The sequence below is a fragment of the Haliotis rufescens genome, unplaced genomic scaffold (assembly GCF_023055435.1).
Source record: "Haliotis rufescens isolate VD_foot unplaced genomic scaffold, xgHalRufe1.0.p SCAF_14, whole genome shotgun sequence".
NCBI classification, from domain to species: domain Eukaryota; kingdom Metazoa; phylum Mollusca; class Gastropoda; order Lepetellida; family Haliotidae; genus Haliotis; species Haliotis rufescens.
Window position 1 is genome coordinate 25436567 of NW_025963824.1, and position 18350 is coordinate 25454916.

General features: G+C 42.3%; 1 protein-coding gene across 2 annotated transcripts in view; it reads right to left on the bottom strand.

Annotated features, from left to right (window-relative positions):
• LOC124131246 (colorectal mutant cancer protein-like) overlaps positions 1-18350 on the bottom strand; it is a 136749-nt gene that overhangs the window by 80520 nt on the left and 37879 nt on the right. For both annotated transcript variants that reach the window (XM_048395197.1, XM_048395196.1), the window contains exon 3: positions 18110-18282. In XM_048395197.1, coding sequence (XP_048251154.1) covers positions 18110-18282 — 173 coding nt within the window. The remainder of the gene's footprint in view (positions 1-18109; positions 18283-18350) is intronic.

The following is an 18350-nucleotide window of genomic DNA, read 5'->3' on the forward strand; positions in this document are numbered from 1 at the left end:
AGTCATGCTGCATTTCAAGATCACAACAACGATAGTGAGCTCCAGAAAAGCTGAATATGTGCATAAAATGCGCAAAATCCCCATCACCCAATTAATGTTGAGTTGCCTGCGTGTACATACACATGAAGAACTTGTAAAACAACACTGTGTAATGACCCAGTGTAGCTATTGCAGCGTACACGTACGTCGTTACAGATCTTTTCTTACTGAGTTAAAGCAAGCATCATGAATAAAGGAACTCGACTGCAGTGAACAAAACGCACAGATGTTGAACATCTCACTTATTGTAACTTAGACATGTATCACTGTTATGAGGTAATGGAACACATGAACAGATGCTAATTACTCAATGCAATATTCCAGCTGTATGACAGCGGTCTGTAAATAATCAAGTCTGGACCAGACGATCCAGAGTGATTGAGTCTGTAAGTGAGTGTGAGTGAGTCTGTGGGTGAGTCTGTGGGTGAGTCTGTGAGTGAGTCATGGTGAGTCTGTGAGTGAGTCTGTGGGTGAGTCTGTGAGTGAGTCTGAGTGAGTCTGTGGGTGAGTCTGTGAGTGAGTCTGAGGGTGAGTCTGTGAGTGAGTCTGAGGGTGAGTCTGTGGGTGAGTCTAAGAGTGAATCTGTGAGTGAGTCTGAGGGTGAGTCTGTGGGTGAGTGTGAGTGAGTCTGAGGGTGAGTATGTGGGTGAGTGTGAGTGAGTCTGAGGGTGAGTCTGTGGGTGAGTCTGTGAGTGAGTCTGAGAGTGAGTCTGTGAGTGAGTCTGAGTCTGTGGGTGAGTGTGGGTGAGTCTGTGAGTGAGTCTGTGGGTGAGTGTGAGTGAGTCTGAGTCTGTGGGTGAGTGTGAGTCTGTGAGTGTGTCTGTGGGTGAGTCAGAGGGTGAGTCTGTGAGTGTGTGTGTTGGGTGGCTTGTAGCAAAATTCCAGCAACATTACAGCAGGGAATTCAATCAAGTAAGTTTGATATGAGACACCAGATATAAGTTTTGCACATCGTACCCATGTGGGGAATCAAACCAAGACCTTCATTGTGACCAGCGAACACTTTAACCACTAGACTACTCCACCTTCCCAGAAACACTTTTAACTGTTTCCACCAAATCAGTGAATGACGGTTTAGCATTAAACACACCCTGTGGTCATAAATATCTTCAGAAACTGAGAGTGGGCATTCATTAAGATGTTCCGTTGTTCCCCGCTGAATTATGTGCACTTTGACCCATCTTCCAAGTCGGTGAATCTCATTTCACCTAAGCTAGAAGGGGCACGGGTGGCCCAGTCGTCTAAGGCACCCCGATTCGCTGTGCAGAGTTGCATCCCTTTTGCACGCCAGAAACCTGTGATTGTGGGTTCGAATCCTGGTTCGCCCCAATTATGTTTCTAGGTTTGTCAGCACCATACCCGTCCTCGTGGGTTTCACCGAAGTGGTAAACGTCTGAGACCTGCATCACTTAGGGCTTTCTTTCCACATTAAGCTGACACGCCACGTTATAACTGGAATACTGTTAAAAGCAGCGTTAAACCCAACACTCATTTCACCTCAAGCAAGATAATAAGCAGTTGAAATTTACGCACTGTTTGATTGGCATTCTATAAAGTTCGTGAGAAAACGTACAACGTTCGATGTAGATTATTACACCGTTATCACCCACTCCAGCTTGATAACGGGGTAAGAACCTACATTGAAACATCACTATTATGCAATAATCAAGAAGTTGTTATCCATAAAGTTGTACGTTTTCTTGCAATTAACTTCAAAAGTTTTCCTCCTCCTTTTCATTAAGACAGATAATTTACCCTCTTCAATTTTTAATCCCCAGGTGAATTTCATGAATCATACGATTAGTAAGGAGTTTTAATATGCTCATGAACCATGTATTCGTCCAGTTTACTTGTGTAAAAATACATTGATCACTGCCTTCATTTAAGAAACAATGTCAAAAGTAATTTCTGTTGGTAAAGGATTATTTGCAAGAGTGACCTTCAGAAATTTATTTTAACTGTCCTAGTGGCACTCTAATACAAGAATTTCAAACCCTGGTGTAGAACTCTTCCCTTGAAAGAATATACACATAAGCCAGAGAAAAGTGTAAATCCAAGTCTGTCCCTTTAACCCAGTCAGTATCACCATAATCTATATCCTTAGGCAAATATTTAAAATTCGCTGATGCAGCAGTAAATGATATTCATCCAGGCACTAACATTTGGTGATATTTTTAGTGTGCAATTGACAACCGCAAGTCCTGCAAGTTAAGAATTTCTGGCCAAACCCTGGAAATTATTGATGCGTCAATAGAAGTGACACTCCTCCATTCTGACGACCATGTAAATCTATTCCGCCAACGGTCCTGGTTTCAACATGACTGTGTTTTTCCATGTTGTTCTCAGGACATTCCCTGTGTCAGGCCATACTGACACAACACAGTTCTCGTACATCAATATCGATCGGACCTTTAAATCAAATTATACCATCGCAACCTTCAACGAAGGCAAATTCTTACTGAAAAGCATCTGTTTTGAGAGAGACATGAGAGAATCTAATCAAAATTTCATAGTGATTTCCTATTGTGTAAAGCTAGCCATTATATGGATTAAAACCCAAAATAGTACAAGTGAACTTAAGAGTTATGCCCCTTTGATCATTAGTGCGCTATGACGGCACTCAAATCAATGCTTCAAGGGCTTTTTGATGGACTGTTTGAAATGTTAGGACATAATACTTCAAAGAAGGTTGTGCACTTCAATCTGAGGTCAGACTTCAAGGCCTCTCCTACATAATGATTTGGGAGGGAAGGCAGATGTGTGTGTGTGTGTGTGTGTGTGGGGGGGGGGGGGGGGGGGGGGTTGGCAGGCAGGTTAGAGGTTAGATGAGGGGGTTGAATTAGGGGGGGGAAATGTGGGGGGGGGGAGGAGGTTGAAGATGGGGGAGGGCGGCAGGTTAGATGAGGGGGGTGAATTAGGTGGGGAGATGTGTTGGGGTGAAGAGGTTGAAGATGGGGTGGGCTGTGTGTGTGTGTGGGGGGGGGGGGGGGCAGGTTAGATGAGGGGGTTGAATTAGGGGAGATGTGGGGGGGGAGGAGGTTGAAGATGGGGTGGGGTGGGCTGTGGGGTGGCAGGTTAGATGAGGGGGTTGAATTAGGGGAGGAGATGGAGGTGGTAAATCAAAGTTCTTAATGAAGACAAACATGGAATTTATACTCCTGATCGATGTATGGCATTGCTGCGAATCTACCCATAACCCTGACCACACACAAGAAAGGTCTTTTACAACCACAAGGCGCTTCACGTGAGCTGAAATGGGGTTTACGTCGCGTTTAAGATTATTGCACATATAAAGCGACATGTGCGCATGCATGTGTCCATGGCAGTTTCATAGTGCTCACTGAGATACTATGTCGCACATGGAAACTCCACTCAGACACAGTATATTGCCTCTGGGCTGACCAGTCCTTGTTTTGGCCCCGTGATGCCGAGCACCAGGCAGGGTAACAACAAGTACCATCTTTTAATGTCTTTTGTTATGACACCCCTGGGGATCACACCACCGCCCTACCACTCTCCGGACAGATGCTCTATCCACACGACGACGGAGGCAGTTGAGACACTACAATTATCATACAGGATATAGTCAAGGCCGTAGTTAACTTTTTTTGACTGGGGGGGCAAATATTTGTACAAGTATCACTTGTCCCCAACTTGATTCAAATAAATCTGGGTTTTTTTAAAATCTAGGGGGGGTGGGGGGTGGACAACTGCCCCCCTGCCCCCCCTGCCCCCCCTGCCCCCCCTGGCTGGCTACGGCACTGATAGTGATTTTAGTTACTTACGTTCCGTGGCATACTCCGAACTGTTACGTATTTCCAGTCCATCCTTCCGAGCTCTTTGTCCGATAATTCTCCATAAAGCTTGGGTTGTATCACTACGTTCTTTCTGTACAGAACTTCACCTCTTTTCACAATTTTCATTTTTTTTCACAATATAAGAAACAACCTAAAACTATCTCAAAACACTTTGTGTTCATCCATGCTAAACAAATCCCATGTAGGGAACCAAAGTTTCAATATTTGATATAACTCTCATCCTGAAGACATATTGAAAAAAAGACGAAATTTCATAAAATGTCATAGCTGATCCTGTCATATCCAAACTCAGACCAATGCTGTTTCACTCTCAAGTTTCAAACCCAAGTTTCAAACCAAAGTTTCAAATATCAAATAAACTATTATCCTGAAGACATATCAACACAAACAGAATTTCATAAGGTATGTGAAAGTCTCTAGCAGTCTCAAGTTGCTGTTTATAGTAAATACCCAACAGAAATTCTCCACATTTTACAGTTTACCAATAGGATAAACTAATTTGGCAAAAAATGCATAAGATATCTGCCAAACCAAATTTTTCTCACCCAAGATTCCAAAGTAGAAATGCACATAAAAGTTACCAATTTTCCATCTTATCGGAACTGTGCAAAGTATGCCACACGCATCTGTTATTCAAAGAGACTGGTACTGACAAAACAACATCATGTAATCCCACAAGATTAGAACACAGCTCATGTATTGATTGTAACCTCAAGCCAACTTATAATCTATTACATTACTTTAAATAATTACACTACAATCCGTAAATGATTATTCTATAAATACAAAAGTCAAACAGGTACAGTTTAATTCTGTTATGGCTTCAAACTGGAAAGGTTAATGTGATGTAGCCTGGGGATCTTGAGACAATGATCATTTCAATTTAAAGACATAGAATATCTTTCTGACTATACACACATTCCTTCAGACTTTTACATGGTTGAGTAAAGGCAAAGCTTCAGTCAACGTTAGTGTATCTAAATAGTTCATTTTATACATGTATCCAAATAAGGAAGAGAATATATATGGATGTCAACTTCTTTGTTATGAGGGGCGGTCGGGTAGCCTAGTGGTTAAAGCGTTCGCTCGTCACCCTGAAAGACCCGGGTTCGATTCCCGACATGGGTACAATATGTGAAGCCCATTTCTGGTGTCCCCCCACCGTGATATTGCTGGAATATTGCTAAAAGTGGCGTAAAACCAAACTCACTCACTCACTCACTCTTTGTTATGAGGAACACAATGTTTCGGATTATGTGCTTACTCAGGTGAATGGAATGGTGAATGTATCCAAATAGATTTTGCCAAGGCTCTGGTAAAACAGTTCCCAACAAGTATTTGTCACAAAGTGACGAAATGTCCCCCGCCTCTATATACACCATAGTACCAAATATGAAGACAATCCAGCGATTAGTTCTTGAGATATTGCGGCAACACCGTTTTCCAACTCCAAAAACAGATTTGCCTGCTGTGACCTTGAAAATGGGGTCAAGGTCACCAAAACTGACTGGTGTATGCGGTGTCTGTATATACACCATAGTTCCAAATACGAAGACAATCCAGCGATTAGTTCTTGAGATATCGCGGCAACACCGTTTTCTAACTCCAAAAGCAGATTTGCCTGCTGTGACCTTGAAAATGGGGTCAAGGTCGCCAAAACCGACTGGTGTCTGCGGTGTCTGTATATACACCATAGTTCCAAATATGAAGACAATCCAGTGTTTAGTTCTTGAGATATCGCTGCAACACCGTTTTCCAACTCCAAAAGCAGATTTGCCTGCTGTGACCTTGAAAATGGGGTCAAGGTCACCAAAACCGACTGGTGTCTGCGGAATTTGTATATACACCATAGTTCCAAATATGAAGACAATCCAGTGTTTAGTTCTTGAGATATCGGGGCAACAAAGAGGTGGGACGTACGGACGGACATACGGACGTACGGACATACGTACGGATGGTCGTGAATACTATATCCCCCGCTTCGCGCTTTAGCGCGGCGGGGGACAATTAGACATATTGTACCCAACTCTTGATACCTACAGCGGGTACCCGGTAGTAAATTTGGATTTGTCCCAGCCCGATATATCCTACCAAAGTTTCATACAATATTGACAAATCAGAAGTTAGTATTATATCATATTTCATCAAATGCATTTTTGTTTGTTTCTTTGTTTGTGTGCTTGCTTGCTTCCTTGTTTACTCAGCACTCAGCAATATTCCAGCTATATGATGGCGTTCTGTATATAATCAAGTAAACAAACAAACCATTGATTGATATCATGAGCATCGATCTATGCAATTGGGAAACAATGACATGCATCAACCAAGTCAGCGAGCCTGACAACCCGATCCCATTAGTCGCCTTACGACAAGCATAGTCGCCTGTTCCTGCATGCAGCGGTTGCTGAAAACTTATTCTAACGTAGATTAGGTCCATCTGATGCAGTAAGTAGCTTAAATGATCTCAAGCTGTACATCCAAGACAGGTAGAAAAGGGATACAGACTTAAAATTCCCTGTGCAATAACTTCCGAACACTGTACGATGATGAAAGGGAAATGCATGGCCAGAAAAACAGAAATAAATGTTTGAAGTCCATTCTTTATTCCAGGCAAGCTTTGACATTTCCAACAAATGCCAAGGGACAAATCTGCAGGAGTCTGAGAGACAAACATGTGACAGGCAACTCGTAATCACTATCAGGAAGGGCGCAAAATACCCATGATTCATTACCACAAGTGTCTGGCTACTCACAGGTGGAATATCGCTGACGTAGACTCATAACCACCAAGATGTGACTTACTGGATAAACGAGGATCATAAGTCAACTGTGACCAAAATTACCAACCTCCATCCTCAAGGCATTCGGCATACCGCTAAGTTGTTGTGGCATCCAATTTAAGAACTGTTGAGTCATAGCCAATCTCAATAAAGTCAGATCTTAGTTCTCACTACCGCTAAACAAAGATCTCAGGACACCCTATTACAGGTTGCATGACCTTTCGCAAAATTTGAACGTCAAATGAATATACTAACAAATGTCGACATTAGCCAATTAGAAAGAAGCTTTCTGGAGCTGTACGGCACTAGTTTCAAACTGGCAACATCCACTCCAGACTACACTTGGAAAAATATTTTGACAAAATTCCAGATTCAAAATTTGAAAACTGAACAAAAGAACATTCTGGAATGTCTAATAGATGGCCGAAATTGTATGGCAGTAGTTCCCAAGTGCTCAATGTCTTTTCTCTTCAAATGTTTATCCCATCGAAGAGAGAGATAGACGATGATTTTGACGGAATCAGTTGTACCGCCCATAACTGTCATTCAGAATACCCAATGTCAACATTTGCGAGGTGGCATAATTAGAAAACAAACTCCGACTGTAACATTCCTGATCTGGTACGCGACGCTCTGATTGGTCGGGTGAAAGGTCGTTCTGACATGACCGTAATGGGATGTCCTCAGATATTGGTCTAGTGGTAGTGAGAAATAAGATCGGATTTTAATGAGATTGAGTCATATCAGTGTACACAGCTGGCACAAGTTAACTCTACAGAGACTTCACATAACATGCTTGACCATGCATGCTCATAAGCAGGGGCTAAATATTTTATTGATCTGTCACTCTTTGCATAAAAAAAGACAAAAAATAAATTTCAAATATCAGCATTCGCATATCGCGTACCAGATAAACACTTCATGGCATCCAGCGTACCGAGGCATCCATAATACCACATAACAGAGCTCGGCAGTCAGTGTACCAAAATGGGATTGGCACCCTCGTCAATGGAACTACAGACTGCTGGAGTTGATGGATGAGATCATTCACACTCGTGTATTTCTCATGGTGTCCTGTCATGAACGATGTTGAAAGTGAAGTTAAAGGGGGCACGGGTGGCCCAGTCATCTAAGACGCCACAATTTGCTATGCAGAGTTGCATCCCATGGGCTTGCCAGAAACCTATGATCGTGTCTGTGAATCCTGGTTTGCCCCGATTATGTTTCTAGGTTTATCAGCACCATACCCATGCTCGTGGGTTTCACTAAAGCGGTAAACCTCTGAGTCCTGCAACACTTGGGGCTTTCCTCCCACATGATATAGCTGGAAGACTGTTCAAAGCAGTGTTAAACCCAACTCACTCACTCAAAGTAAAGACTCTTGTTATGAAGAGTCAAGGCAAGAGATTATAAAAATGTCAGAACAGTCTAGAAGCCAAAGTTCAGGACACAGAGATTTTTGGCTACATGGCAGGATGCCTTAAATACTTCAATCTTCAAGACCTGCAATTTCAGGCCAGGAGGATCGCCAACTTTTCTAGAAAGCAAAGAGTCTATACAGCATTATAGAAAGAGTGAGTGAGTTTGGTTTAACACTGCTTTAAGAATACAATAATGTGTCAGCTTGATGTGGGAGGAAAAACCCACATGATGCAGGTCTTCAGACATCAACCACTTTGGTGAAACCTACAAGAAAGAGTAAGGTGGGGACAAACATAGAAACACATTCGGGGAAAACCAGGATTTGAACTGATGATCACAGGTTTCTGGCATGCCTAAGGGACACAACTCTGTACAACAAATTGAGTTATCTTCGACAACTTTCTGTCTTCACTTCCACTAACATCAATGATATCATTTCTCACACCTAAATCTCCCATGGTGATGAAAGTCTTAAAATAGCACATAAAACAGTTAGCAAAGTTAAATAGGCATAACGATAAATCTATTTTCCCTACCAGCTAATATTATGTATGCAATACTAATCCTATTTCCCCACCAACATATATTCAATGTATGCAATACTTAATCCTATTTCCCCACCAACATATAATCAATGTATGCAATACTTAATCCTATTTCCAAGCCAACTCTTATTCTATGTAATCTTATCCCATGTTTTCCAATGTACCTCACAGCTTGTCAGATATTTGTCTTTAAGTTCTGTGAATTATCTAAATTCTATATGGTTGATGTGTGGCAATGGCAAATTCTCTGTCAGGGCTGATTAACATAAGGAGCTTGACTAAAGAATTCCTCCCAGCCATTAGAAACCTAATCGGTCTGGTGGAAGGTAGACAACTCTTGCTGACTCATTCACAGGGGAAGGTTCACACATCTGTATTTTATCCAGTCAAGCACATCTGTAACTGAAAAATTAAATCTGACATTCTTTCTTTATGTGCAGTCTTTCCACGAATTGAACTTTGAAGGTTGCTGGCTGACAAAAATGTACCCTTTAGAAAAAATAAAACAAGCAAGCAAAATTTCTATTTCACATTTTCCAGCTTCATGCGCAGAGTAACAATACAAGGGAGATAACTGTGTATTCATAATGCCCCAAGTAAGCACAACATCCCAAGCTCCTCACAGCGATAGTACGTTCCCGGAGATCTCTATACTATCGCTGCCACCATTCAAAACTCCCCACTGTGAATAGGTGGCCACAACCATGCATGGAGTTGAACTCGCAACCGAATGACCGTTATGTTTACAAACAAGTGACGACTGTCGTGACGCCAAATACACTAATCGCTGCTAAATTACTTTCTTCGTTTGTCAATTTGAATTTCTGTTTCATTAAAACTATCGTGTTATTGATATAGTAAGAATGTAAGGGAGAAGTTGGTTGATTTTCCGTTAGTCTGCAATCTCGAACAACAAAGTAAATTCATCTGGAAAACATGGTCAGTCGTAAACCTTTTCAATTGAAATATGATGGCATTCCCAAAGATATAAAAAGAAGTATAAACGTTACTACATATGGGGTTGGAGGGCAAATTTCAATTTCACTGGTGGCAGCGATGTTACCGAGAGTGTAACGAAGGTGTCACGCGCAGGGAAGGAGCTTGACAACATCCAACACAAGGGAGGTAACTCTATTGTGTATTCATAAATTACCAAGTGATTTAACACTCATAACAACCAAGGTCACCAACACTGCAAATGATGAAAAACATTCACCACAGGGGAGGTAACTCTACTGTGTATTCATTGAGCCCGCAGTGATGTACCACTAACAACACAGCTCACTAACAGCACATGATGAACGTCCAACACAAGAGAGGTAACTCTATTGTGTATAATGACCTCATATAAGTGCCTAATGGCCCCAGTGATGTAACTCTCGAACATCCCAGCTCGCCAACACAGCAAATGATGCACAAAAATTCAAGGGAGGTAACTCTATTATGTATTCATAATGAACCACAGCTCACAAACACTGTCCATACATAATAATCATTTGTTGGCAAAACTACAAGCACCGTGATCGACCCGATGTAAACGTTGGCAGAGAAACAATAAATATGGCTCATATCAACGAACACGACTGCTGGTGCATATTTTGCTTATTAATATCCTACGATGCATTGCCACCACTTAACACGGGGCAGACTACGCATCGTGCTGAAGCAATCTCCCAACAAGATAGCCGCAGGTTTAATGGGTCTGAGGTTATCTGTGAAGGTGTATGCAGCTGCAGGATACATAGAAGAGTTACCCAATCAGACATTATATGACCGAATAAACCAAGGTGTGAATTTGCAATCAGACCAATCAGACGTTGATATGAGACACTTGTGACATAAATGTTAGGGAGGGAGATAAAGATTTAAAATTTGAACAAAATCATTTTGCTTTCTGCGTATCTACCATCTTTTGGCCTGTACATGTACAAATATTTCTCGGACTAATAACGAGAGATTGGTGAGGAACATAAACAGATGTTTGATGTCCCACATGGATTCAAAAATGCATCAGAAATATCTGCTGTCTGTTGCTTGTAATCATCTGTCTGGTGTTGGTAGGTGGCTGAAAACACCATCTAGATAGAGAAAAATGTGAATGCGTCTGCTGTTTCCATTCTGGAAGGCTATGCAGCACGTTTCAAGATTAGTCATTATTTTTCATAATCACCAGAAGATGTTTACTACCAATTCAAATTCAAGTTTGTTTGTTTTTTTACATTATTTTCTAATATTGGTATGTCAAACTGGCCTAATCTCAATGACAATGTTACAATATCTTTAATTGTTTGTTTGTTGTTTAACGTCACACTCAACAATATTCCAGCTATATGATGGCAGCCTGATAATAATTGAATCTGGACCAGACAATCCAGTGATTGATGTCATGACCATCGATCTACGCATACACTTTGTCTAGGTGGTGTTGGGTGGTTGTGTTTAGATTAAAGTTGCAAATCTATTCAAGCAGCTAAAAGCTCTCAACTACTCGTTCACATTACCTTTTTCTCTCATTCATACCTACACTCACAATCACATCTGATCCATCACCTTCCCCGAGCCTGTTACTCACTCACTCACTCACTCAACCTAACCGCCGTACCTTCACTCAAAACATATCCCCTGCCTATCCACCCATCCGTCTACAACCCCACCCACCTGCACACTCCAAACCACACCATGTCATCAGACCTACCGATTCACTCTCACATAACCCCTCATTCATTCACTTTCATCAGTCACTCAGCCACTTTTATTTTCTCACTCTTACCGTATATCGCCGTCTTTAAAGCGACACCTACGTATAAGGCAACCCTCCTGTACAAACCTTCAAAATTGATGCTAATTGATATACCCCGTCTACAAAGTGAATCGGAATGAAGCACGTCACCAGTGTATACACAATCCCTACATTTGCGATAAAAACGTGTTTGTATTCTGCAGAAAAAAATTACATCATAACCCATCAGCGAATTCAGGGAAATGCAGATCATAACAATTAAACTTGGTCAATACAAATGTAAAATCTGAGATAAAAAACACTAAACATGATGATTTACTGATTAAACTGTATTTCCTGTTCTGATAGGCATTGTTTTATATGCAGAGATTAAGATTACCTTGTTTATTTTCTTGTAAACTAAGCCAGTAGCAGCAATCAGTTGTACACACATTTCTCAGAATCTACCAGTGATTCGGTTAATAAATACCCAATAATATACCTTTAAGAATTTTGATACAATGATTGAAAGAAGTATATCTGAAACTATTATTTTAGGAATAATTTATTCCAATATCATGTTATTTTAGTAGTATTTAACTATATATATTTGAAATAAATTAATAACCATAGGCGTAGGTCTTTGGTACCACTGATCGCTATTGCCGGATATTCGTATGAAACAATTTTACCAATCACCGCCAATGCTCCAGTGCTTGCAATAGTGAAAACTTTATGTTGACATAATAGTCAAACTACAACACTTATGACTTTCAGCAAGTCAAAGTATGGTATTTATGATATATATATCCATTCTCTATCCACTAAAGTGTTTCAAGGTATCAATAGCGGTAATATGACCCTGGTTGCTGTAAATAATGGTGAGTTGAGCGATCTTCCGATCACTTCACATACGATTTCGCCGAAATGAATATAAACAATATTGAATGAAATTTTGAATAAAATAGATTACAAACATAAGTCCAGATATATAATGAACTCTTTTTATAACCAGACAGTGTAATTACATCATTAGTTTGCGTACTTCAGCACGGATTTGTTGACATGATATTTCCGGTGTTCCATGCTCACAGTAATGTCTTTCTGTTGAGGGAAAAATCATCAAAACTCTTCAACCCTGTGTATAAGATGACCCACCTTGAAAGCCCCCTAATTTTAGGTATGAAAAACTTGCCCTATACACAGCGATATACGGTACATTAACTCTTAATTCAACCACATTCGCTCAATCGCTTTTATTCACTCACTCTTACACTCACAAATTCAATCACTTGCGAACAAACTCACCCACATTTTCTTTTTTGGTCTCCCTCACACTCACTCAACCACTTTTCTCCAGTCAATCTTCATTCACTCACCCGATATAATCCCACTATACCTACCAACTCACCCATACCCATCCGCGAAAACCCCTCAATCGCACCCACCCTCCCATTCACTCAAATTAACCGAACCGTCCTTAGCCTCAATCATTTTCTCTCATTCACTCGCTCACCCTCCTAAACATAACTCTAACCCTCTCCCCCCAACCACTCCTCCCCCACACACACACACTTCAGAAATCTATCCACACCGAAACACTCACTCTAACCCTCCCTTCCCAAAAAATCCCCCCCCACCCCACCCCAGAAATCCATCCAACCTTGAAACACTCACTCTAACCCTCCCCTCCCAACCACTCCCCCCCCACCCCACCCCAGAAATCCATCCACCCTTGAAACACTCACTCTAACCCTCCCCTCCCAACCACTCCCCCCAACCCCGCCCCAGAATTCCATCCACCCTTGAAACACTCACTCTAACATGCCCCTCCCAACCACTCCCCCCAACCCCACCCCAGAATTCCATCCACCCTTGAAACACACACTCTAACCATCCCCTCCCAACCACTCCCCCCCCACCCCACCCCAGAATTCCATCCACCCTTGAAACACTCACTCTAACCCTCCCCTCCCAACCACTCCCCCCTACCCCACCCCAGAATTCCATCCACCCTTGAAACACACACTCTAACCCTCCCCTCCCAACCGTTCCCCCCAACCCCACCCCAGAAATCCATCCAACCTTGAAACACTCACTCTAACCCTCCCCTCCCAACCACTCCCCCCCACCCCATCCTAGAAATCCAACCACCCCGAAACACTTACTCTAACACGCCCCTCCCAAACAACCCCCAAACCCCATCCCAGAATTCCATCTACCCTTGAAACACTCACTCTAACCCTCCCCTCCCAACCACTCCCCCCAACCCCACCCCAGAATTCCATCCACCCTTGAAACACTCACTCTAACCCTCCCCTCCCAAAAACTCCCCCCCCCCACCCTACCCCATCCCAGAATTCCATCCACCCTTGAAACACTCACTCTAACACGCCCCTCCTAACCACTCCAAAACACAGCACCCCACACCGCCCAAAGAATTCCCTCCACGCCTGAAACTGAAACACACACTTTAACCCTCTCCATACCTTCACAACCACAGCCTCCACCCCACCCAGACATCCATCCACCCCTGAAATACTCACTCTAACCCTCCCCTCCCCATCACACCAACAGTCCCCCCTCCCAGTACCCCCTTACTGAGTGCTGCATGTTATTGATCCTAGACTTGATATCCTGCAACAACATCGGCACCGCTGTAATCTAATCATCTACTTCACAATTCACCAACTGGATCCATCCACTCACCCCGAGTCCGCACGAAGATAAAACTCATAAAATGCTATCTGCGGAAATTGAGAAAATATTTCATTGTATTTACCTACTTTATGAGTTTGTCATTCCACAAGTTGACCCAACTTGGCAAAAGGGCAAAGGAAGTAATCCATTATATCTGATGATAAAAACTTGTAACACTCACCTTCAGCTCGTCCCCCCACTGGAAGGAGGCCACAATTCCATGTTTTCAAAAGCAAAAATTGAATTAAATATCATCTACAGGACATTATTGTTTTTGATCCATTTACACTAATATTTCAAGGAGAACAAATATCTTTGACTGAAAAAAGATTTATTTCTTGAACATGGTCAGGAAGGTATAAATCACAAACACAAGATCGCACAAAAAGTGTCGAATTGCAATATGACTTCACATTTTTGAACAAATACCATGATTTCTTCAACGGAAGTGAACTGCCATAATTTATGGTATGTAAGGACAAGGAAACAAAGCAGCTATTTCAAACAGAACATAAAAACGTTTTTTCCAGAACTATTGCCGAAACTAATCGAGTAAAATGACTCAAGATCTATGAATGATTCAAGGATCGGCTCCACTGGAACCGCCTGCGTAAGATGTACAACCTTCACAAGTCCCCCTGCGCCTCATCATTGTCACTTCAGAGATGCTATTATGTACATCACCATGCTTCAAACACACCATCACAAACTCTGTCCTTAATACTACTTTCCTACAACTTGCAACACTCATTTTACCAAAATTAAAGCACTGACAAGGGAAACGTAGTTTGCTTCTTGAAGGCAAATGAGGTTCTTGTATATCACCGCTGTCCTACCAGACAGGCCCCTTGCCTTTATCACTTTAGTCATACTACTCTCTGATGACTAACAAAGCTTAATGGTACTTATACTACTTCCTTACAACTTGTTACACTCATTCAACCACAATAAAACCCCTAGGGAGAACAATGTACTCTTGTTGGAAATGAGGACATCACTGTTGTGTGGCTGAAAAGGCACCAGGCCTGTATCATAGTACATGTTATTCTCTAATTGGCTTACAATGCTTACTGTCATTTATACTACTTCCCTACAACTTGCAACACTGAAACCCCCAAAAGAGGAAAATGTACAAAAAACTATTTGCTTCTTGGAGGAGATGAGGACATCACTGTTGTTTAGCTGAAAAGGCACCAGGCCTCTCATAGTTATTCTCTTCTTGGCTAACAAAGCTTACTGTGCTGTATACTACTTCCCTACAACTTGCAAAATACGTTTAGCAAAACTGTACAGAGGGCTGCTTGTTGGAGAGGAATGGTGACTTTGAGGCCACTGTTGCTCTGCTGAACAACCTCAAAGGAGAAGTGTACAGGAATTATATTCTTAGAGGGATTGTTCTTCTAAAAGTAGCCTGAAGTGCTGTGACCATACTCGCTAGACAGCATGGTAGTCTTTGTTTGTTTGTTTGTTTGTTTGTTTTTTTGTTTTTTTGTTTGTTTGTTTGTTTGTTGGTTGGTTGGTTGGTTGGTTGGTTGGTTTCACTCCACATTGAGCAAAAACCTGATGGCAGTTTGTAAATAATCGGGTTAGGTTGAGGGCTTGGGTTAGAGACTCTACCCCAGAATGATGGCAGCATCTCCTGTAAAATGAGGGCATCTGCGATGATTCCACAATCAGCTTCATACTCCCCAGTCTGGGCCTCATAGTAGGGTACTGAGATTTATCTCGCTGTTATTTCCCATAGATGGACTCAACCTCACCTTAGTCGCCAATGTAGCAGCATATAAACTTCCAGGTCTTGTAATGGGATTCGAACTACAGACCTTCTGATCAAAGGTCAGATGCCACGTCCACATGACCAAAGAGGTTAACCCTGTCATGTATCTGACAAGACAAAGATTTCATCTGTGGGATGTCTCCACACTGTCATCCAAACAGGGTGTACGATACCATCATTTGCACAATTATGTAACAGAGGTAGGTATTTGCAAGGATTATGTCACTTTACTTCAGATGACATCCATCATCCAAACCAGGAGACGAAACACAGACTTAAAATGGCCCTTTTATCAAGTAAGTATCTTAAACTACTACAAGAAGAGAACCGTTAAGATCCGGGGTAGAATAGGTCTTCAGCAAATCACGCTTGCCGTAACAGGCGACTTACAGTCATAAGAGGCGACTAACGGAATCGGGTGATCAGCTTCACTGACCAGGTTGATGCATGTCATTGTATCCAAATTGCATGGATCAATGCTCATGATGTCAATCACAGGATTGTCTGGTCCAGACTCGATTATTATAGACTGCCGTGATATAGCTTAAATATTGCTGAGTGCGGCCTCAAAATAACTTGAAGAAGAAGATGCAGAAAGAGTCACCTTACTTCCAGTTAAATGAGATGGCTAACCCATGTTTCAACATGAAGCCAAGGATGTGCTGTCTATCAAACCTGAAATATCCTGTATCTGTGAGGAGCCAAGACGATCCCGAGTGCATGGAGTTTATCATTACCCCCTCCCTTACTCCGGTAATCAGCTGACACTAAAAATATCATAAATCCGATGTAAAAAGACAGTTTGATTTTTATATCAGTAATTACAGGTAACCTGATCTGTCTGCAGGCAAGTGTTGAGGTGAGGTGAAATGGGGTTTAACGTTGCGTCCAAGATTATTGCACTTATATAGCGACTGCATGTACGTGTGTGTGTTTGTGTGGCTGCTTGTACTAGTCCGGAATGATGCCGATTTATAGTGCTAGCCCACTGAGATACCATGCCGCAGTTTAACATGGATACCCCACTCAGAGACAGTATACTGACTCCGAGGCCGACCAGTCCTTGTTTTAGCCCCTTAATGCCGAGCGCCAGACAGGGTAACAACAAGTACCATCTTTTAACGTCTTTTGGTATGACGTGGTCGAGGATCGAACCCCAGACCTTCCGCTCTCCGGGCGGGCGCTCAACCACTAGATCACGGAGGCGGTCGCAGACAAGTGTTGCTATTCATGTAGAGGTGTTGGGTAGTTTGTAGTTGGTTCAGTCTCAGGGGGTTGTGTCATTCTTGTTTAGTTTTGTTTGTTTGTTTGCTGTTTAACACTGCACTCAGCAATATTCCAGCTATATGACGGCAGCCTGGACCAGACAATCCAGTGATTGATATCATGAGCATCCATCCACGCAAATGGGATATGATGACATGCATCAACCAAGTGAGCAAGGCTGACCACCCGATCCCGTTAGTCGCCTCTTACGAGTATAGTCATCTCTTACGACAAGAATAGGTTGCTGAAGACCTCTTCTAACCCGAGTCTTCATGGGACTAGTATGTTAAGTCTGAAGTGGGTGAGTGAATGTTTAATGCTTGAGTTAATGATCTAGTCACCTCTTTCCACAAGCATAGATTGCTGGGGACCTATATTCTTACCCAGAATCCCCACCGGTTTAATACAAGTTGGCATCCATCTTTTGAATAACAAGTGTGAGGTATTGGAGATATATTTTGACCTAAAATCCCCACCAGGGGTTCAACCTGACATACATGCTTGTGAGTGAGCTGCAATTTACAAAGCTTTAAATAATATCTCAGCATGTCAAATATTCTATTTTGAAACTTAGGGCTGAGCCTAAAATAAATTTCAACCCTTTTGCTGCACATATCACTCAAACAATCCTGAAAAAAGTGTTGCTGGTCCCCCCAAAACTTTGAATTTTCCATTCAGAGATGTCCATGTGACCTCATCCTTTGTGACCCCAGGCAAAGAGGTGAGGTGAGGTGAAATGGGGGTTAATGTCTCTTTTTAAAGATTATTGCACTCATAAGCGAGGTCTATGTGTACAAGTGTCTGTGTGTGGGGCTGCTTGGTCATGTCAGAGCTTAACATGAATACCCACTCAGACACAGTACAGAGACTCCAAGCCAACAAGTCCTTGTTTTATCCTCCTAATTTCAAGTGAGAGGCAGGGAAACAACAAGTACCATTTTTAACGTCTTTTGTATGGAGTTGCCGGGAATGGAACCAACGACCCGGGAAGACGCTCTATCGGCTAGACCACAGAGGCGGACCTCAGACCAAGAAACACTTACCCTATTGGCCAGTTCGAGGAAGTTTCCAGCAGCTGAGCAACTTTCCGTCATGTGCTTGATGGTGCCAGGATCATGTGACTCCATCAGCTTCGACAGACTGGCCGGCTCCGGGCTACAAAGATCTCTGGCCCCACTGTCATAGTCCACACTTTCTGGTTTACCAGAATGGGCACCTTCAGAAACAAAAGAACAGTTGGTTGCAGTTATCTGAGATGAGAATGAGTGAGTGAGTCAATCTAGT